The sequence below is a fragment of the Lissotriton helveticus genome, chromosome 10 (genome assembly GCF_964261635.1).
Source record: "Lissotriton helveticus chromosome 10, aLisHel1.1, whole genome shotgun sequence".
Lineage (NCBI taxonomy): Eukaryota > Metazoa > Chordata > Amphibia > Caudata > Salamandridae > Lissotriton > Lissotriton helveticus.
Genome location: NC_136071.1, coordinates 416,589,166 through 416,612,832, shown reverse-complemented (window position 1 = coordinate 416,612,832; position 23,667 = coordinate 416,589,166). Strand labels below are relative to the sequence as shown.

At 42.4% G+C, this 23,667-nt stretch overlaps 1 protein-coding gene across 4 annotated transcripts in view; it reads right to left on the bottom strand.

The window, feature by feature from the left end:
* The window catches only part of PDIA2 (protein disulfide isomerase family A member 2), a 1,068,054-nt gene that overhangs the window by 525,946 nt on the left and 518,441 nt on the right, over positions 1-23,667 (bottom strand). For 3 of the 4 annotated variants that reach the window (XM_078662895.1, XM_078662896.1, XM_078662897.1), the window contains one exon: positions 4,099-4,293. The exons of the other annotated variant lie outside the window; for it this stretch is intronic. In XM_078662895.1, coding sequence (XP_078519021.1) covers positions 4,099-4,293 — 195 coding nt within the window. The remainder of the gene's footprint in view (positions 1-4,098; positions 4,294-23,667) is intronic. 4 annotated transcript variants of the gene reach the window in all.

Here is a 23,667-nt window from a genome sequence, read left to right as displayed (position 1 = left end):
CCGCTGGAAAAAATGTAATGTGCCCACGTTACTTTTTTTACTGTTTCCTTTCGTGGGCACTAGGCCTACCCACACAAGTGAGGTACCATTTTTATTGAGAGACTTAGGGAAACACGGAATAGCAGAACAAGTGTTAACTTTCCATGCATTTCTGCCATCCAAATGTAGGACAGTGTATAAAAAAAAACATTGTCAAAAATGCTCTCTAATTCACGTGCTAGTATATGTACCCACATATTCAGAGTTGTGTAAATAACCACTACTTCTAAACTCAATATGTTTTCCCTATTTTGGAAATACATAGTTTCCTTAATAGCTATTTTTAACTCTTTGGATTTTACCAAGTGAATTGCTGTTTACCCAGTACACATGAAAAACCATAGCAAAGCTAAGCTCAGTTGTTGGCTTTGGGCACTTTGGGGTCTTGGTGAACCTACAAGTCCTATATACACCTGCAACCATAAGAGTAAAGTTGACATAACTGTATAATGCTTTTAAAAATCTGCCATACTTAGAAGAAGTTACAGGTGAAAACAAAGGCACACATGGCTGTTCTTTTCAACTTGCTTCAAATGTTTTTATTTCAACTGCTAACTTTCTATAGGAACACCTTGAAGGATCTACACAATTTACTCCTTGCTGAATTCAAAAGGTTGTCTATTTTTCAGAAATGTATAGCTTACTGGGATCCATTACTGGTTTCACATCGATTTCTACCACTAACTAAAAGGAGTTTGAAAGCACAAAAAAATGAAAAAATAGGCTATGTCCCACTATAATGCCAAAACTGTGTAGAAAATTGTGGTTTTCCAACAAAAGTCTGCCTGTTCCTGAAAGCTGATAAGATGATAATTTTAGGACCGCAATTGCTTTGTTGATACCATTTTCAGAGGAAAAACCAGACTCTTTCATCCTTAGCACTTTTTTCCTATTTTTTCCCAAAAAACAAAAATGTAACTGTATTTGGCTAATTTCTCAGTCCCTCCCAGGGGAATCCCCAAACCATGAGTACCTTGAGAATTCACAGGATGTTGGAAAAAAAGGGCACACATTTGGCATTGATAGCTTATGTGAAAAAAAAGTTATGAAGCCCTAACCACAAACTACCCCGAATATCCAAAAAAGGGCTCAGTATGGGAGGGGGCTGGGGTAGGCCCAGCAACTAAGGGGTTAATCTTTCCCTTTGATCTCTAGAAAACTCATATTTATTTTCACCAATAGATGGAAATTTTAGGCCTGGGTGGTAAATTCCGTTCTGCTCGTGGAATTTGCGGAATTTGAGTAATTTCCGTTCCGCGGAGAACGCGGAATTGCCAAAAATTCTGCGATCTGCGGTTTCGCTGAATTATTTGCTTGTTCGCGCTTTCAAAATACATGTTCGCAAGATATTTCTCCCCGAGCACACAAACCGCGTTCTCGAACAGGAAAAAAATATTGCAAACGGACCGAACAAGCAATTCCGCATGTTCGCGGAACTTTTGCGTGCTCGGGGAGATTTTTACCATTTCGCAGAGCTTTGCGTGGCGCGACTACGCAAATTCCGTCCACCCCTATGAATGTTTCCAACATTAGTAATGTAACCTTATTGTTAAACAAGCAGGTCAAAGGCAACATGTCTAGGTTTAATGTGCTAATACATGCCACATTAGTGTGAGATACACAGGATAGAGCCTCAGAAGTAGGTAGAAAGGGTAGTAGTCTCTAGTGAAGTTCATTAGAAGCACATGTGTGGTTAAAATTTACACCGAAAGAGCAAATGGCATTAGCTGAGAAATGGATTGCTCAAATCGCTGAGGCAAGAAGTGATTGACAAAGTCTTTAATCAATGGCTGACTCAGCTGGTCAGGAAAAGCTAAAAGTGGAAAGAGGTGAACTAAAAAAATACTATATTTATAGCACACAGCTATGCTGTAAAAGTCCAGACCAAAGAAAACAAAATACGAAATGAGACCTACTGTACAAAATGGGCTCATTCACACTGATACACTGTGTGTCCTCTGTTTACCTGGTTTCACTTTACTGGTGACCTATGTTCACTGTAATAGTGTACTCAGTTTGTTTGAACTCTATACAGCAGCAGCTTCAGCAGTGCAGTTGCCATTTTCAGGCACCTTGCTGATACTTGCCTCATGAAGGCATCACCCCTGAGCCTCTCCATCTGTTAATAATGCTGCTGTTGAGGATTGTGGCAGCCTGGCAGACCCTTCTAGAATGTATGCTATTGTGTTCCTCTCATCTGTCGTCTACCTCTGCCCCTGCCAAACCAGTACTAGGGGTGTTAACCTTATAGCTGTTCCCTAGTAAATCTGTATATTTCGGTGAGTGAGGCATTACTAATCTAAGATGAAATGGTGCCAACCTTCTTCCTCTAACACAAGTATATGCAGAGAAGGGGTATTTTCTTAGTATGTTGGTGTTGAAACACAATGAATAAAATGATTTGAGTAATACCAGACACTAATTTAGCTAAGATGGGTAATTTGGTAGGTGCAGCAGTAGAAGAAAGTTGAAAGGGTCAGCGTAACATACACTCTCCTTGATCTGTATGATGTAGCTGTGTAGGCATGGCCTATACTTGTTGTGGATATCGATGACGAGACAAACATGGGAGGCTACCATTCTTCAGCAGGCCTTCTGGTACACGTGTGAGGCATTCTTAGTCTTCTTTCCTTCCTTTCACTTTTCTCTTTCTTTCCTAGTTACACACACTAGTGAGTTGAGACATACAGTGCATATTGTACATATTTACATAGGTCTTCTTGCCTACCAATATCAACCTGTAGCAACATATTTGAACAAAATTGGAATAAGGCATCAGCAGTGGCGGCTCCTCTGCTAAGGCGAAATAACATCGCCCCACTGTTTTAAGAGCAGTGCAGTGGAAAAATAACATGATAACCTGGTTATTATCATTTATTTTGCAATACTGGTCAGGTTAGGGCGGGCAGGGCTTGGGTTACCGGGGGGGGGAGGGAGTGGTTGACTCACTCTAAGTGCGCATGACTGTTTGGCCAAATAGTCCTGCACACTTTGCATTTTCCTTACCAGGCTTGCTTTACACAGCCTGGTGAGGAACATGCAAAGCCTCCTAATCCCCGTCTGGGTGCCGAACCACTGAGCTCAGACCAATCACAACGCTGCATTGCAGCATGGTGATTGGCTTAGGGGAGTGAACCTTTGTCCTTCCTGCTTCCTTCGACTATGGCAGCAAAGGAGAAGGCAGCTGAAGGGACCGAGGCAAAAGGTAATTAGATTTTTTCTTTTTGCCTCCCAGCTCCCGTATGTCCCGCCCTGCCACCCCCGTCCCCTGAAAGCTGCCACTGGACATAGGTATATGCATATAGGCTTTGTTTTATGATGAGTAGTCTCAAAAGGAGACAAGCAGTTATACATCCTTGTACTAATGAACACTATTAACCTAAACAATGTTACATTATGCTTGCGTAAATCCCATTCAGGGGCGAGAAGTGCGTGTTCCAGAGCATGGCTACCATGAACGTTCGAAAAACCCTTACAGTTTCGAGTGTGTGGGTGTTCCCAAACTCCACTCCACCATCTTTTCATTCTAGAGGTGTTCTGAGATAACCTTCTTACCCTGGAAACATTTGGAAACCCACTCCTGTCAGGGCAGGAGTACATTTCTTTTTAGCATATGACAGTTATGAGGAAGACAGCACCCGCTAAATTAGTTGAGGTGCAGGGTAAAGTTGTTTTTCGTGAAGGGAAATATTTTCCCTGCGGAGAAAAAAAAATTGTGATATTGCACACGCTATTGTATTTGTACATTTTGCACTCTGGGAAACGTGCTTAGCGCAGGCAGACATGAAGAAATACGGTAAAGATTGCACCACCCAGAAACATATTTTTGTGCACAATTATACTTCTGGGGACTTTCTGCTATGTATCTTAGGGTAATCGCTTGTCAGTCCTATTGATATTTTCTTGGGACTGGTCTATTAAAAGGAGCTAAGGCTTCTTTTAAACACACATTAAAATGATTCATAAAAAATATAAATGTAAATACTAAGAAAGACCCCAAAGTTCAAAATTTGATGCTGACCCTGGGAAGGAATTTTTGACAAGTGAGTAAGTTCCTACCTTCAGTTTCCCACTCAGGACATCCAGGCAGAAAGATATGACAGCCTCTGTTGTAAATTCTTTCTCCGGCATGGCAAATTTTCGTACAGTCTCTATATTGATGAATCGGATGGCGGGCACATTGTCACTGTTAAGACCAAAGTACTGAAGAACCTCAGCATGCTCCCCATTCGTATCGAGGAGAACAAAAAGGATCTACAGAACACAAACACAGGCAAAAATATAACAATCTGAAACAAATTTGCGCTACACAATAGCATAGTGCAAATCCATTAACAAGGTAAGTTATGCTACAGCCGACGCAGAAATAATGGGCAATTATAAATAAAGTATTGTTGGAATTGCTGTGCCAAAGTGCAGGTAATTGTGTGCGAAATGATGCAACATCTTCAGAATTATAGTGAACAAAAAACCTACCTGCTTTACATTTTAGGTAAAATAATGTGCAGGATGAGGTAGGGGGCATGCAGAAAGCGGAAGAAAGGTAAAGAAACAAGAAAGAGAGGCGCAGAAAGAAGCATCAGAAGTGATGAAAGAGGAAGAGGAGCAAAAACTGTCTTTGGTCCACTCAGGCTTGTTTGCAAAACCTTTAGCTCAACCCTGGGTAGCTGTGGCTTTGAGCAGCAATGCCTAGTCAAATAAACTAGTGTAGGGTATTTAACAGCACTAAACAATTAAATAAGAAACCCACACAACATGCAAGATATCCAAAACCATTTTTTTTTAAAATAGATGATCTTTTTTCAAATTCTTTGAAGGGTTCTGGACATATAGATTTTCAAAGAAAACCTAAATCTCAGTTCAACTGCAAAGAAACATTGGTAATCGTAAAGTTTGTAAGACTTGTATTTGGCTACATCTGCCCAACTACAGTGACCACATCTGACAGGAAGAAGGTCAGGGGGCCAATATAAGGTGCATATGGACAGTTACCTGGCCACCAAAGCGTTCTCCAGTCCAGTTCTGAACTTTCCAGCACTTCAATGAAGTGGTCTGATGCTGTGGATGCAGGAGATGGAGGATACTCAAGGATGGTCTAGCCACTTGGGGACCACTACCATCAGATATGACTTTGAGAAATTAACCACCAGATCAAGGTTCCCCATGAAAGACACATATCTATGCAGAAGCAGGGCCAGCTCCGGAGCGGTCTGAGCCACAAGGACTGCATTGACCGCATATAATAACACAGGGAGGAATCTGTCACCTACCTTCAGGCAATCTGCTGCAGCTGATAACAGCATGGAATCAGGCCCATTTACATACAAGGTAAATAAAAAGGTGGCAAGAATACATCTTTGACGCACACCCAAATTGGTCCGGAAAGGGCAAATACAGGCGGTGCCCTGAGAGAAATGGACCGAGGCAGAGGTCTCTGAGTGCAGATTGGCTAGAAGTGCTATGATACTTGGTTCTATGCCCATCCCACTAAGCAGGGTCCAAAGGTACGCTTGATTCACCCTGCTGAAAGCAGATGTCAAGTCCATAAAGGCTAAATGTACAGATTCAGACAGAGCCACAGAGTATTTAGTAATGCTCAAATGGAGGTCCATGCATTGGTCTGAGGGGAACCTCCCTGCTCTAAAACCATACCGAACATGTCACAGGATGTTATTCTCGTCTGCGCAGTCACTTAGCCAATTCAAGATCACCCTCACCAGCACCTTGACTGTTGAGTCCAGTAACAATATTGGTCTGTAGCATTGTGGATAGTCTTTGTCCCCCGTCTTAAAGATAGGAAAAATGACAGCAGTAGACCAAGAAGACAATGTCCCCACCCTGTGTTAATAGTGGAGCCTAGACTTCAATATTAGGTTTAAACAAGTCTGGCGGGATACTATCGTGGCCTGGGGGCCTTGTTACTCACCAATGTAAGAATATCCTTTCTAACTTCCTCTAAGGTTCAAACCACTGGGTCACAAACTGTGGCTGAGTTAGCAGAACTTTTATTGCCCCCACGTACCCCTGATTATACACACCCTCAAAATGACCCACCCATTGGTGCTCTGAAATGTGATGGTATACAGGTGGATCCGCACCCACCGCAAAGCAAGGCCTATTTATCACACTCCAAAAAAAAGAGCTGTCCCTCATCTCACAAGCTTGATAAAGCTCCCCCCAGGCCAATTCCTGCAAATTATATTTACATGTAGCATGGGCCACTCTATAGGCCTAACTGCAATCATTAAAAGCGCTAGGTATATTAATAAAATGGGTAATGACCAATATAGTGATGTGGAGACAAAAAATAATTCATTAAACGTGTGATATACCATCCCTTTGAATGTTGGGCAGACTACAGGATCCTTAGAGTTCACCAATTTCTCCATAGTGAATGCCAGATTACGACCATCCATGAAATCACTGAGCTTGTGGCCTTAATGTATGTGGTCAAAATGTAGCCCTTGTCTCAGCAGACAGCTACTATTTGGTGGTAAACAACCTTTACAACGCAACTTTTACCACGCAGTGCCTTTACGACGCAACTTTTACAATGCAAACCATTACAACGCATTCCGCTTGGGGGCGCTCTAGGATAGGGAATATATTTAATTTACTATACAACACCTTCCCTACTATCCACGGGGACTGGAGTTGGAATAGCAAATTAAATAATTCACTATCCAGCGCCCAAAAGCACTATGCGTTGTAAAGGTATACGTTGTAAATACCGCGTTGTAAAGGCATGCGTGGTAAAAGTATGCGTTGTAACGTCATACATCCCTATTTGGTGCCTCACCTGTCTTGTGGGAGTTACATACGTGCCAATTAAAATCACCCAAAATAACTGTTAAACCTTGTCCGTCACCCTTAGCTGGGATGGAGTGCAAAAGGTGATCCAATTGCTAGGCACCACCGGGCTCATAACTATCATATTTACTATTATAAAATTAAATAAAACCACTGAGAGGGAGCCAGGAAATGCTAGCTGAAACCCCTGGATTGAGGGCACATCGTTTAGACCCTAATAATACATAGGATCTACACATTTAGACAACATGAACTAAGGGATTGGTGTTTAGACTAATTCCAGACACACCCAAAGGATATGTTAGCCTTTAGACCAGCTAGCTCACGACAACCCTTGATCCTTCAGGGATCGCGAAAACAGTACAGTACTTTTCGCTCAGTCACTTTGTGCTCACTGGGTCTCAGAGAGATACACAGAATAAACAATGGGGAAGTTTTCAGTAAGCATTTATTGTACCAGCGAATTTCTAGTATAATACATGTTTGTTGCAACAATCATCAGACAGAAACGGATGTATAAGATTACACGCACCAACAGAATGCATAAAAGGTAGAATTCTACCATGGTGCTAAAACAGTGAATATATGCAGGCAAATAGATGCATGGCCGTAATCAAGCATACTCCTAAGATGCTAACCCTATCTAAGTGTACCTGGAATGTACGTGGGTGTAAAGCTGAGAATTCCCTAGGAAAGAGCCAACCTCAATACCTGATGGGAGAGAACGAAGGACTCCGCCTTGGTCTCGAGTTGGACACCATGCAGGGTATATCTGACCACTGCGTGCTGGAGTTTCTGCTTGCAGGAATCTCAGCGTCTTGAGTCAGCCTAGAAGCTTCTCCTCCGGTTACCCAGTGGTGTGGTTCTTTTATACCCAAAAAGGTGCCCTGAGCGGTTCTACCTAGATGTGTAATAGAACTGTGGGCCTGCCATCCCAAAATGATGATAGCGGTGAATTTTGTACAGAGTTATTATACAGAATATATTAATGTTGCTGTTTATGTCCTGGCAGGGGATTAAGATACAATACTAAGAATCCTCTTGCATAATAAATGAGGCTAGTTTTTGGAAAAAAACACAACATTTATACAGCATATAACTAGGTAAATGTCAGCGCCAGAGCCCTTATGCAAAGCAGGGTAGGACAATGTAGGTAAAAGGTCACACAACTAACTAGGCCTAGATCGGGGTACATTGGGGTTCTGGAGATCTGATAAGAAACATAATCAAGTCCCCCTTCAACCTACCTTCCCTTGAAGGTATGACTGGTTCAAAGTAGGTCGTGTATCCCTCAAGGTAAAAACTATTTTCAATTTTCCAGGTTTCTTGAAGACATATAATATGGAAAAAGGTTACAAATTGGACCCACCTTGAATCAGGAAACTTGGAGAAGAGAGCTGCGATGTTCCAGGACAACAACGTGTGACCTTTTTGCGACAGAGTAGGGGTTGCTGTGGGGCCCTGACTAAAAGGTTCCCGGGGCAGTTATCAGGGTCACAAGAATCCAGTCAATTACAAGACTCCATCCCAGGCAGTGGGGAAAGTCTATCAGACAGTGGAAATAATCTATTGCATATACAATAAACTGTTGTCAAAAACAAAAAGAACATTCAACTATCACTACAATAAGGCCCAGATTGATCAAACTTTCATGCAACACAGCAAGACACCTTTTTGTGCTGCGTGAAAGGGAGAATGCAGGAATACACCATATCTACCAATATATCGTGCATTCCTGTCCTCACCTTGTGCTGTCGCACAATGTGCTGCCTTATGCCAACACAAGAAGCTTGCCCCATGGGGCAAGGATGTCTGCAATGTAGGTAGGACTGTTTATGTGCAGAAAAGGACACCTTCCTTCACACAATACTCAGAGGCTTTTTCCTCCATTGTGTGTGCTGCAGAATGGCTCTGGTGGGAAGGTATACCAGATTAACTCATTCCCAGAAAAACCACTCCCTTTTTTGGCTATTTGGGGTTGTTTGCGCTTAGACCTCCATAAATGTTTTTTCCACGTAAGGTATCCACACCGCATCTGCATCCTTTTTTCTCCATTATAATGAGATTTCTCAAGGTCACAAGCATTTGTGGATTTCCTTGATTGGGACTGAGAAAATAGCCAAAACATTGCTCACTTTGGGGGTTTGTGGCTAAAAATGGATAGAAGTGCTCTGCAAAAAAAGTCTCTTGTTCTAATAAAATCATCAAAAACAGCTCTGCTGTGCTAAAGTAACGATCTTCCCAGCTTTCAGGAAAATTATGCTGAATGAAAACATTTTTTTACCATTGTTTTGCAATTTTTCAAAATAGCCCTTTTTTCACAAAGAATATGCTTTTAACTTGCTTCCAGTTTGCGATATAAACTGGTATGAAACCCATGGATGATCCTGGAAAGATATAGGTTTTTGAAAGTAGACAACATTTGGAATTCATCATGGGGTCAATTGTGTAGTGCCCTCAGAATATTCTCAAAGAAACTGTTAAAACCAAATAGAAAAATTGACAAAAATAGGAAAAACAGCATTTGTGACAATATTTTCATTTGTAACTTCTTGTCACAATGGGCTTTTTAAATATATAATTAAATCCACTAGACCCTTGCAGTCACAGGTATATACCGGGTTAGTATGTTCTCCAAGAACCTGTGGTACCAAGAGCCAACAACTGAGGTGCATTTTACAATGGTGTTTCATTGTGTACTGACTATACAGCAATTCATATAATAAAATATAAAGAGTGAAAAATGTGTATGAAGGAAACCTATGTATTTCTGAAATGTACACCGGATACTGAGTTTAGGAGCAGTAGTCATTTGCACTTCTCTGAATTTGTGAGTACCCATACTAGTATGTAAGTCAGAGGGTAATTTTCAAAATGTATTTTTTCTTACACGCTGGCTTACATTTGCAAGGTACAAATGTAGAGAAATCCATTTGGTAATAACAGTTTCAGTTTCATACGTCTTTATTTCGAGATATTTCATCATAAAAGACATCATAAAAACATTTTAACCCTAAAATTGCTATTTACATAATATACACATTTCCCCAGCATAAAAAGATTGCCCATAAATTGTAAAACCTTGTAAGCAAATAATATTTCTTCATACAAATAATAACACATGTTCTACTATTCCATGCTACCACATTTCTACTGATAAAAAATGGTACCTCACTTGTGTGGATAGGCCTAGCGCCCACAACCAGAAAGGGCCCAGAATTCAACATGCAAATATCACACTTTTCCACTGAAACTTGATCCTTCTTGTGCAATGTGGGTAGCTGCAGAATTTGGGACCTAGCTGAGCTGGCCCCTAAAGGGAAAACTAGCAAACCTGCACTTTTTTAACACTATAAACCAAGGAAAAAGCAGTGTGGGGTGACTTCTGTGGTTCTCAGCAGGGGTTTCTAACCCCAACGCTCTTGCGAACCTATAAAACTTTGGCTAAAATCATGTTTTCCTCATATTTCTGCAATGGAAATTTCTGGACTCTGCAGAGAGCCACAAATTTCCTACCATCTATCGTTCCCCCAAGTCTTCTGATAAAAAGGTTACCTCACTTGCTTGAGTAAGCCTAGTGCCTGCAAGGGAAAATAGCCCAAAACACACCATGGGCACAGCACATATTTCCCCGGAAAAGTAACACTTTTTACAGTGCTGGTAGCTGTGGAATTTGAGCCCTAGCTCAGCGAGCTCCTCGGGAAACCTAGAAAACCTGCACTTTTTTACAAATTAGACAACCTGAAAAATCCAGGGTGTGGTGACTAACTTTGCTTTCACCAGGTTTTCTTATTCAGAAACCCTTACAAACCTCAAACATTGACTAAGAAAACACCTCAGACCAATGTTTGAACCTCCATCTAATCATTAATAAAGTCACAGTGGACCGGTCTGAATCTTTACATCCAGAATTTATGGACTTGATGTCCGCATTTGATAGGTGAACTGAGTGAAACTTTTGGGCCTTGCTCACTGAGTTGGGGGGGTTGATCCTAGTATTGTTGCCCATTTAGCCATTCTCCACTCAAGGCTTCAGCCTCTGTGCGTTCTTCTAAGGGTGCAGTGCATACTCGCTCATTCTTGACGAGCTGTGAGGTTTGTCAGGGGTGCAGACTTGCCCCTTTTCTGTTGACCTTGTATGTGAACGGGCTAGAGTCTGCGCTTTTATCAGTTTTGGCTGACTGCCCAAATTTTGGACAGATTTCTCTATGTTTTATTATATGCAGATTATGCTGTCCTTATGGCTTGGGCCGCACATGTGTTTGATTTGTGTCTGACCAGTCATGTGTCTTTTATGGGGCACCTTGACTTGTCGGTTAACTTTTTAAAGTCATATGTAATGATAGTGGGCCCCAAAACGTCAAGCAGCAAAGCTTTTAAGGTATCCTATTGTATCCTGAGCAAAGTCAAGGCGTTCTCTTACTTGGGTGTTTTATTTGATGGTAATAATTGTTGGAAATCTATGATTGAGGCAAAAAGATCAGACTCTGCAAAAACAATGGTCACGGTTTCTAGTTTTGAACATAGGCTTGGATTTGGGGCACCAAGGGATCTCCTAGAGATCTATCAGACCAAGTGTATCGCACAGCTTTATTATTTCAGTAATGTCTGGGGGTAGTTAAGTTGGATGGGACCCAAATGATGGAGAATTATTTTTTACGCAAGTTGGTTCAGGTCTCTCAGTCTGTACCCTAGCCTTTTAAATGCATGCGGAGCTTGGGCTTGAAAAAGTTTCAGACCTGATATATTTAAGCCCGCTCCTCTGCTGGATTAAGATCTGGAGCATGGCGGAACTGAAGGTAAGCCGATTGATACGTAAGGACTGTTTGTCCCTGGATTGGGTAAATACCATACCGTGGATAGCTTATATTAAGGCAGCCTTTTCTTCCAAAGGTAGGTCTAATATTTTGTGGCCCTCCCTCTCTCTCCATCTGCAAGCTGAGGAGTGTTAAAAGATTATTTTAGGAATGCTCTCATTTGGAGAGAGAAGTATTCGAACTTCCGAAGCCATCAGTTCAAGGTCACATGCTCTTACAAACTGTGCAGGGATGGAGCTGTATCTGGTCATGGTTTGGTGACAGCATGACAGGTTCTTATTGGCCATGTTTAGATTCAATCAATTGCACCATTTCTTGGCAACTCCATGTGGGGGAGTACGGCCTGAGACAAAGAAACCGTGCAGCTGCGACATTTGTCTCCGGCGGGTATTCTACATTTTAAAATGTTTTGTTCTTATTACAGCTGGCCGAGGAAGTGTTTTTTAATTCCCTTGATGAAATCTTTGAATTTGAAACAAGTTAGACCTACCCTGATGTATCTCTAGATGCTTCCCACTGAGTATGGGATTTCTACTGTTTTATCCCTTTCACGAGCGGTCGGGTGTCTAGGAAAATGAGACCTAATTAAATGTTTTAATGTTCACAGTTTTATGAGTAAATTTACTGTTTGTTTTTATTAACCATGAATTTGATATTACTGTCTTTGTTCTGTATTCTTTTATGGTGATTTTATTTACTGCATATAGATTCATACAGATTGACTAAAACACATTTTCCTCGCAGTTCGGTGATGGAAAGCTCTAGAATCTGCAGGGAGCTACAAAATTCCTACCACCCGGTATTACCCCAAGTTTAACCTTAAAATGATACCTCACTTGTGTGGGTGGGCATATTGGCCGCAACACAAAAGTGCCTAAAACACAATGTGGAGATATCAACACATCCTGTCAAAAAATGACCTGATTTGGCAATGGGGGTAGCTGCTGTATTTGGGCCTGGGCTCGGCTGCCATCCAGGGAAACAAACTCAGACATTTCTGAAAACTAGACGCACATGTCCAGGGTGATGGGCCTCATGGGAACAGTCCAGCCCGAACTGCCAAGCCAGGACTTCCCTGAACTGGAAACAAGCATTCTGGGACCGGTTTCTGGGTAACACCCTTCAGCAGCCAGACTAGCTTGAATCCAGTGGCAAAGTGAGCAAGGGACCCACATCTGGACATACCCTGCCAACATAGGGCAAACAAAGCAAACACAAGGAGATGATGGACAGAGGTACAGGGTCAAGACTGATTTGCATATAGCTGTGTCTGAACTGGGGTGGCAAAGTGAGCAAAAGAACGATGATGAATTCAACCCAGATCTGTGACTGGGGGTGAGTGTCTGAAAAGTTTCATCACTCCCTCCATCATCCCCTTGTGTTTGCTTTGTTCGCCCTAAGTTGGCATGGTATGCCCAGACGTGGGTCCCTTGCTCACTTTGCCACTGGATTCAAGCTAGCCTGGCTGATGAGGGCTGTTAGCCCGAAACCAGTCCCACGATGCTTGTTTCCAGTCCAGTTCGGGCTGGACTGTTCCCATGAGTCACAGGTTCAAAAATGGTTTGCATATAGCTGTGTCTGAACTTGGATGGCGAAGTGAGCTAAAGAACGATGATGGATTCAACCCAGATATGTGACTGGGGGTGAGTGTCTGAAAAGTTTCAGCACTCCGTCCATCATCTCCTTGTGTTTTCTTTGAAAATGAAAAGAAAACACCTCCTGTCTGCCCCCTTTTGGGGCAGAGAGACTTGCATATAATTTGGAGGACTGGGGGCTAGCCCTGTGACTGGGTAGGCCACCCCAACTGTTTTAGAAAATAAAAGTATACCACGTGTCCAGTGATCATTCCTGGGGGCAGGTTACATTTGTGCCTGGGAAAATACTGTAGGAAATCACCTTCTATCTGCCCAGAGGAGGGGCAGAAAGTCTGCTGAAGGTGATTTGGGGGTGAGGGCTAATCTCAATGCCTGGGCAGGCTGTCCCACCTGTTTTTCCAAATAAAAACAACCCCTGGTCTCTAGTTGTCTTTCGGCCCCTATGGGCAGATTGACGGTAATAATCCTCGGCAGATTGGAGGTAATAACCTTCAATCTGCCTCCAGGAGGGGTGGAAAGACTTTGGTAGATGCGAGAGTGGGTAGCCTTATTCCATTGCTGAGGGGCTGCTCCCCCCATAAAAATAGTCCCTGGTGTCTGGTGGCAGGATGCCTGCTTGGGAATCGCTCTCCTGTGTCGATTACTAAGCAGGGATCCACTGTGGAAGGATACCATTGGTAGGGGGATTCTCCCCTTTTCAATTATACCTCCTCCATCTGAATCAATGGATTGAGATCCTGAGACCTCGAACATCGATGAAATTAAAGTGAAATTAGCCAATTGACTCATTTCACTTTCCTTTCAATAGAATGACATCAGGGCTCAATGCAAGTTGATCGTCATTACAACTAAACAAAAAAAAGCCTCAAGCTTCTGGGAAAGCTCTTTCACAGCTGCCAAAAAGTAGACTGAAAAGAGGAACTCCCTCTGGTGCGAGCACAAGATGTAGTTCCTGCCGCAGGTGCTAGGCTTTGCGGGAGCTCCAGGACAACTCCACCACATCCTTAGCATGGAACCAGTTAAAGACATTGTTGATCAACATCATAACAAATATAATACAAATAATGAAATTATTCATTCTTCTCTGTCACCAATACTTATACACAAGCTACAATACATCAACAAAGTTAACATTATACAATGAAAAGAATTGTGAAGAAGAAATCATTTATGACTGATCTTGGAATTTAGGTATCAAAATAAATATTGCAGAAGAAAACATAACTAACTCTATCTTACAGGATGAATGAATGAGACTCCCTCTCCCATTTTCATATAGGTCCCACTCAGATGAACAGTGCATAGAAATCCTACTATTTGCCCCTCATTTTTTAATATTTCTATGGACACTGTTTAGCTATATGTATAAGCTCCTTTTGTTAGAACACCTATCCATCACCGACTTCCATTCAGTTATGTTAAATTCCTGGGTTAGGCCCATGTAGCAAAGTAGCTAATTTCTTAAATTTTCCTGTTTTTGAACATTGACCTTTTGCACATATTTGCGTGCACAACAATGTTGGATTAGTTTCCCCAAAACTAAACTTGTTTTCACATGTAGCGTCGCACAACATTAGCACAATGCCCTGAACATCATATACAGGGTCTATTCTGCGACTATGTGTAAATGTCATCTCTTTCTTCTTCTAGGGGGCGACAGGTCTATCTACATATCCATAACATCACTGATTTATACACACATAGCTAGGCTGCTTTCTATTAAAAAAGATGTGCATCCTGATAGATTATTAGAGGAGGTACTTCAGCTGGCTCAGAGGGTCCTTGCATGCTGTGACTTCGCCACGCAGCAGTCTGACATCTCATAAGGGGTGTTCAGTTCATGACCAAGATGGGGTCCTTCATTCTCTCCCAGCAGGTAATGGGGTCTGATGGTCCCTTGGGGGATTCTTGGCTCTATACCCACACACACTCTAGGTACACTTAGAGTAGGGTTCACATAGTAGGAGTACGGACGATTACTGCCTTGATTTCTATGCCAGCAGATATACACTGCTTTAGAACCATGGCAGAACTATCAGCCTGATTCATCATTCTCCCGTTTTGCGAGCCCCTAATAGCGATTCATAACGAATCGCTATTAAGGACTTGCAAAACGGGATTCATGTAGAAATTGCATAAAGAAATGCGATTCCTACACATTCCTTATTTGCGATTAGCAAATTGCTAATTGCAAATAAGGAATAACTCCCCATTCATTCCTATGGGCCAATAGGCCCAAAGGAATGAATGGGGAGTATTCCTGATTTGCGATTAGCAATTTGCTAATCGCAAATAAGATAGCGATTTAAAGGGTGCCAGGGGTGTCCAAAGGACACCCTGTAGCACCCCTTAAATGCAAATTGAAACAGGTGTTGCGCACACACATGCCCAAAGGACATGTGTGTGTGCAACATGCAACTTAGAAAAATGCTTTTAAAAGCATTTCTCTAAGTTTTCGCTATTTACCACGAGGTTTGACCTCGCGGTAAATAGCGGGCCGAAATTGCGAATTCGCAATTTTTAAATGGATGATGAATTGCATTTAAGGAATCTCAAATAGAGATTCCTAAATGTAATTCCTCGCAAAATAGCGAAATCGCTATTACCGATTTTTGCATTTGGGATGATGAATCCCAAATACAAAAATAGTGCTCGCAAAGGGCCAGATTCTCAGAATCTGGCCCTTTGCGAGCCGATTTCGGCTTGATGAATCAGGCTGTTAATCTTCTATTTAAGCTTTTGGTGCTTGGAATCACTTTTGTCTGCTTCAGTCTATTAATCATTGCAGCACACATGCTTTATACAAGAATAATATTGGTTCAATAAACATATTGAAAAAGTCCCACAGTGTATTCTTTCAATACTTCTCTGGGAACAAATTAGAACTGTGTGTAGATACTATATTACCCATACAGGACCTGGGCATTTGGATAATATATACTGTGGGATTGGTGGCAGACTGTTAGCCTTTCTGTTTTAGCTAGCTCACAGTGCCACTAGAATCTCCTCTTATCGGGGAGAGAATAGTTTCTGGCAACCTCAGAACATGACAACCTGATACCTCAAGATCATAGAAACAATGTACTACTTTTCGCTCAGTCACTCGTGCTCACTTTGTTTGTCTCAGAGATACACAGAATAAACAATCTGGGTGTTTCATTAAGTATTTATTGAACAGTTGTTATTCTCGTGTAAAATATATGAGCTGCAACAACCATTAGACATTAGCAGAGATATATGATTAGCAGTACCGTGAATATAAATGGATAGTACAGTTCTACCATCTTGCAATAAGCATGAAAAAATACATGAATATAAAATGCAGGATAAAAGTGTGCGTACCCCTACGATGTCTATCTAGATGTACCTAAGTGTATCTAGCATTTGAGTAGGCGTGGAGCCAAGAATCCCTCTAGTTTTAGTCGAACCCCATTACCTGAATTGTGAGAATGTAGGAGCCCTTCTTGGTCTCGAATTGGACACCCCGCGAGGGATGTTCAGATCACTGTCAGCTGGAGCGTCTGCATGCAGGAGCCTCAGTGTCTCTGGTCAGTGTGTCGGCCTGGAAGTCTCGGTTCCCTCTGCCTAACACTAGCAAGATGTGCTGTATTCATGCAGAAAGTATCTAGGGCTCCTTTGTCCCTTGTCTCATGTATTAGCCATTGTTGGATTTGAGGATGACGTATGGGATGAACCTTGTACATAGATATAGTGGGGTAGGTGGTGTAGCCCCTGCCTGGTTTCCAAGTACCTTATGAATATTGGTTCATACTGTATGAGTCTATTGATGAAGTTATAGGACACTATTGTTTAGGAGAAACCCTCCTTCTGCACCCAGGACAAGAACTAGGTAAAGGTTCAATCCTAAAGGCTCGTTACCTTATAGTAATTCTTTGGTACTGCTGATCTGCCCTTGCGTGAAGCAATGACAGTCATCATTATCTCGCCGTCTACAGAAGCTGTGCACACAGCCCCCTTCGTGGCTTCATCAGCCAATGAATTCCCTTCAACGTGAACGCCATCACGTTGATGACTCAGTGTATGGATCACATGAGCACTTGGTAGTTCGTTCTTCACCTCAACTACCTGTTCCCATAGCATTTTATGCTTAATTGTGCCACATTTTGCATCTTTAAACCTGTTTTGTTCCCAATGATACAAATATTTATTGAATGACTGCACACATTAAAAGGAGTCGCACACAATTAGTGTGGGGAGTGCGTGATCCGTATTTACAAAGTGCCAGTATCAGTGCTTTTAATTCTGCCAACTGCACCATGCAGTCTCCCAGAGATTGCATATTTGTGCAACTCGGATGGAACTTTCCATCCTGCATGCAACCTTTAATGATAGAACAGGTTGCGCTATATTGTTGCTTACTCCCTATGGCTGGTTGAGCAGATCTGTCAGTGTAAATAATGTATTCATACTGATCTAGAGGCAAAATCTCATTTGGTAGAGGATATTCTTGTTCGTATTGCAGAAATGCTTGTGTTTCTAGACTTGAATCAAATCTGTATTCAACGTCCGTTGCAGTAAGAGAATTAGCCAACTGTATCCATCTCAGATGTAAGGCTTTTGCGTTTGGAATGCTAGCCTTTGTAACAGCCTTTAAGGCCTCTAAGGCTGGTACTGGGGTTACAAAAAATATGCGTTTCTCCTGAGCTAGGGGCCGTTCTCTTGCTACAGCAGTCTGAACAGCTGTCAGGATTCTTTCTGTTTAAGTAAAATACATTTTGGAGTTTGTGTACAGGTGGGATTTGTATGCGATTGGTACTGTTTCGCTTTCATTGAAGGTTAAGTAACTGTACCCCATTGACCCGCTATGATTTGGATCACTAGATTGGATATGTTTACGCGTATCTGTAGGTGTTTGGAAGCAATCATGTCTTCTTGTAGTGAACGTAGGATGTTAGTGTGTTCCTGTGTCCAATGTCTAACTGAAAAGTCAGGGTTTATTAAGTCGTAGAAAGGTTTAACTCTTTCTGATTAATCTAAAATGTATGTTCTGCCGAACTTTAGGAAGCTTGGTATTGATTATAGATTTTTTAATGATTTTGGTGGTTGAAGCAGCACACACTTTTCTAAAAAGTTAGCTGCCAGGCTTTTTTCTTCACATGAAAACTCATATCATAAAAACAGGACATCGAGGTGGGCTATTTTTGATTTCTTAAAATTTAATTTGTAGCCCTCAGAGGCGAATCCCAAAATAATGGTGCTCACACTGGTCAAGTGTCTTTTTAAGTTATCGTTTGTCAGATAAATATTATCCACATAGGACAATGCTTCCTCATCAAAAGTTTGGAGTAACTTGGCTGCTCTTGCTGAGAATACCCCCGGGCTGTTCTAATACCCCTGGGGGAGGCAAAAAAATTGTCCCTGGGATCCCAATGCAGAGAATGCGGTCAAATACCTGCTTTCAGGCACTATATTTTGGCAGAAAAATCCATTTGAGATATCAAGTGTGGTTTTGTACTTCTTTCGCACAATTCTGTTCATTAATGCAGCACTGTGTGCATTTTGGACAACAAATGTCTTTGTGCAAGTGTTTACATGTCTGTAATCCAAAACTAGACGATATGTATTGTCAGGTTTCATGACAGGAAAGAATGGAGTGTTCATTGATGAGGTGCATGTTTTAATCACCCCTTGGTATTGAAGTTGATCTAAGATCTCCCTGACCTGATGTTTATCTTCTTGCTTTATTGGGTATTGCCTCTGTGCATTTGGTGAAACATTTAATGGGATTGCGTGGGAGGTTGAATCTTCATCCCAGTTGGCATGATTTTCATACAATGCTGGAGCTAGGGCAACCGCTAACCCCTGTGCATATGCATGTTTAAGATGTATGGGAACGGGGTCAGAGAATGTTGGAAAAACTATATCTTCGACTCTAGGGCACTCCATAACGAATGCTGGTGGCCAATCTTGTTTGGCTAATAGGATGTCATAACCAGATGATAGGTATGTCCAAAAAAGACCTTTAACTTTCCTGGGCTTGTCCCCCTCCATTTGGAGTGTATCTCATGTAACATTTGCGGGGCGCTCACCCTTGTATCTGGTGTTTCCACTGTGATGTGATCATTCAAGTCCGCTGTCACCAAAAATTCAATCAGGTTCTGGTGAGCTATTGCTACTTCTGCCACACTGTTTAGCATTGTCAGAGACCATTCCCCGTTCAGAAGCTGCGTACCCAGAATTCTGGGCATGTCTGATCTTCAGGCCTGCAACTTTCATTTTGTTTTCCTAAGGTTTTGATTTTGGCTTGTCTTCTTTTTTAGAAGTGTAGTCTTGAGCGTGCTGCTTATCTCTGGACTTTGTATGCTCCTCTTTGTGTTCTGACCGTCCTTCTCTATCAGAGTTTTTTGTCGAGCCCTGAAAGGAACGAGAGGAAAGTGTATCAGTATCCTGATACCTGTCAGGTTTCCTAATATTATCCCTATTCCTAAGGTTGTACCTCTTTTCAGAGGGTTCCCGTGGAGAAGATCTACCTCGGGACTCGGATCTCTTTTCTCTAAATTGTTATTGTTTTTTATTATCCCACCTCTTTTCAGGAGAACCAGGTGTCTGCTTGGAAGTGTCCTTTTCAGGACTGCCCATCAGTTGTGGTTTTAAAGCTTTCCCACCCAAACTGTCTCTGCCTAATTCTGCATATGCAGTTTCAATTATTTTGGGTAGTTTGTGTTGTTGATCTAACGGACTGAACTCCCTTAGGCATTGGTAGATTGCCACTGACGCTGCTTGCCCTTTAATATTAGCTAGTATTATGGCTGATACCTGGTCATAGTTATTTAATAACTTCATCCCCAAGTTCAGAGCAGGCTCTGCTTCGTACTCATTCTGTATTTGTCTCAATACACCTGGTACCACTGCTAATGAAGGAATACCATATGTTCTGGTATATATGTCAGCAAAGACTGTACCCCAAGAGGTGCAATCCTTTACTTGTGGTGTTATCCCCATGGGCAAGCAGATTGTTAGCATTCTGTGTTTTTCAAAGCTGTAGTATTCGGAAATACTGCCTCAAGCTGATTTATTTGCTGAGCTACCCAGAATGGCATTTGTTCACGTTTTGTGGGCATTTTGCCCATTACTGTGTGTAATGTTTGTGGTGTGATTTTAGTTGCTATACCCTGAAAATGAGTTCCATTTGTTGCAACTGTTGTTGGTTAGACTGTGAAAGTCCTCATGACGAATTGCGCAAGTTTCTGTAGATTTCAATTAAATCTTTGTGTTGTAAGAGTAAGTCGGGCTGTGGCATTGTTTCAATGTCAGGATGTGGCGTGTAGGCCTCTAATATTGGCCATGTTGCCCCGTCTCCTCCGAGTGGGCCTAATCTTACTCTGTTTCTTATATGAAATAGGGTGCCTTTAAACCAGTATAGGTATTCCTGGTATGTGAGTGGAACCTCCATGTCCTCACAGGGACCATATTCCACTAGTGCATCTCCCTCTGTGTAATAGTGAAAAATGTGTGTTCTTGCATCTGCTTCTGTGAATGTAACCCTCGAATAGAATACCTCTGTTTTGTTTGATTTGTAAGCCTCGATCACAAAAACTACTAAGCCACCCCTAGGTGTTAAACCACTTTCCAATAGTTTCAGGGTGATATTATGTCTGAATTTTGGTGCAATTTTATTTGAATCTTCCTCCTCATCTGAGAGGGGGAGTGGTTGCTCTAGTGGGTCTGAGACTGGTGTAGTCATTGTGTACACAACACAAACTACCTTTCCAAGGAAACTATGATAATGTTTTGCACAATTTTAAGAGCAATATGTCCATGTCCTTCAAGCTTGGTTAGTCAGCAGCCAATAAATAGGATATTTTGCCTACTCAGTTGTGGCAGAATTTTGTGCCCACCCACTCCACAAGCCTCTGGCGTTTTGTGAGCAGGGATCTCTGAGAAATAGCACAACTTAACTACTCAGATTCCACTGTTAAATAAGTACCCAACCAATGTTGGTGGTGCCATGTTGTGTAGTTCCTATATTACCCATACAGGACCTGTGCCTTTGGATAACATAAACTGTGGGATTGGTGGCAGACTGACTATGAGCACCCCCACCAAGAATGTTAGCCTTTCGGTTTTAGCTAGCTCGCAGTGCCATTCGAATCTCCTCTTATCGGGGAGAGAATAGTTTTTGTCAACCTCAGAACATGACAACCCTCATACCTCAGGATCATGGAAACAATGTACTACTTTTTGCTCAGTCACTCGTGCTCACTTAGTTTGTCTCAGAGATACACAGAATATACAGTCTGGGTGTTTCAATAAATACTTATTGAACACTTGTTATTCTTGTATAAAATATATGAGCTGCAACAACCATTAGACAGTAGAAGAGATAGATAATTAGCAGTACAGTGATTTTAAATGGATAGTACAACTCTACCATCTTGCAATAAGCATGAATAAATACATTAATATAAAATGCAGGATAAAAGTGCGCGTACTCCTACGATGCCTATCCAGTTGTACCTAAGTGTACCATGTGAGTAGGTGTGGAGCCAAGAATCCCTCTAGGTTTTAGTCGAACCCCATTACTTGAATTGTGAGAATGTAGGAGCCCTTCTTGGTCTTGAGTTGGACACCGCACAATGGATGTTCAGACCACTGTCAGCAGGAGCATCTGCATGCAGGAGCCTCAGTGTCTCTGGTCAGAGTGTCAGCCTGGAAGTCTTGGTTCCCTCGGCCCAACCCTAGCAAGATGTGGTATATTTATGCAGATGGTATCTAGGGCTTCTTTGTCCCTTGTCTCATGTATTAGCCTTTGTTGGATTTGAGGATGACGTATGGGATGAACATACATATGGTGGGGTAGTTGGCGCAGCCGCTGCCTGGTTTCCAAGAACCTTATGAATATCCATTCATACTGTGTGGGTCTATTGATGAAGTTATAGGACTCTATTGTTTAGGAGAAACCTTCCTTCCGCACCCAGGGCTAGAACTAGGTTCAATCTTCAAGGCTGTGCCGTATGAGAGGGATAATGTAGGTGACAGTGTATGTTATTACCAGGACCTATATTAGGTTACCTATATGAAACATAACAGAACAAGTGACTCAGCAAAAGGTTCTGCACTGTTTTCACAATCCCTGAGGAGTCAGATATGTCAAGTTCAGTGGTTGCCAGATACCATTCACTCCCTGGCAAGGTCAGGGGGTCTTATGCGGGCACTATGAGCTAGCAGGCCATTAGGCCAACATATTCTGCAGGGTGGCTGGAATCAGTTTTGGCACCAAGTCCCTAGTTTAGTTTGTCCAAATAATGTGCAGATCCTACAAATTAGTAGGAACTGCAGGACATGGAGCATGGGTTCCCTGGGGCAGAAACCAACCTTGTGAGGGGGGCCTCCGGGCCCCCTCCTGTGTTAATACGAAAAATGGGTCAGGCCCTGGGGATGGGGTCCCCAGGGCCCGAAAGCATCAAGGGAGGGGCTCCACACAGCCCCCCTTCCTAGATAAAAAATATGGAAACCACCAACTCACTGAGGCCCGCCCCCTTTCTTCACTACTCTGCAAATGCGCCTCCTGGTGCGTTCTTGGTTGGAGGATGAAGCACTCTTCGTTGCTGAGGGTTCTTAGGGGCCAACTAACCCACCTGTTACTTCCAGTAAACCCCACACAGCTGGAGTGCTGAGACGTGGTTGGGTTCATGCCCCTTTTCCCTTTTTCTACCACTCTGCAAATGCACCTCTCCATGCACGTCTAGTGGGTTGATGAGTTCCCCTTGACTGTTGAGGGCCTCTGAAGTAAAGTAGACTTCATTCCACAAGCAGCAGTGTGCTAAGAGGTGCATTTGCAGAGTAATGGAGAAAGGGGACGTGGTCTCTGACCACCTCTCAGCAATGAAGCTCTGTGGGGCTTACTGGAGGTAACAGGAGGGCTAGTTGGCCACAGGGACCCTCAAGGAGCAAGAGGACTCCATCCCCCAACCAGGATTGCATGACAGAAGGTGCTTTTGCAGAGTGGTGGAGAAAGGGGGTATGGCCTGCGACCACCTCTCAGCAATCCCACTGTGTGGAGCTTACTGTAGGTAACACATAAGCTAGTTGGCCCCTAAGGACCCTAAGCAGCGAATGGGACTTCATCTCCCAACCAAGAGTGTGCCAAGAGGCGCGTTTGTAGAGTGACAAAGGGGTGTGTCCTGGTATCAGAACTCAACAATCCTGCTGTGTGGGCTTTATTGGAGGTAATAGGAGGGGTATTTGGCCCCCAAGGAAGTCCCTGGGGGCCAACTATCCCTACTGGCAAGTCCAGTAAGTCCCACACAGTAGGATTGCTAAGAGGTCTTCAGAAATTGGGATTTAAAAAACCTTATAAATTCACTGGAAAAATACAGGTTTCAGGGACATTATAGTTAGGAAATAGCATTTAGAGAGACATTATAGTTAGTCTGACATTTCAC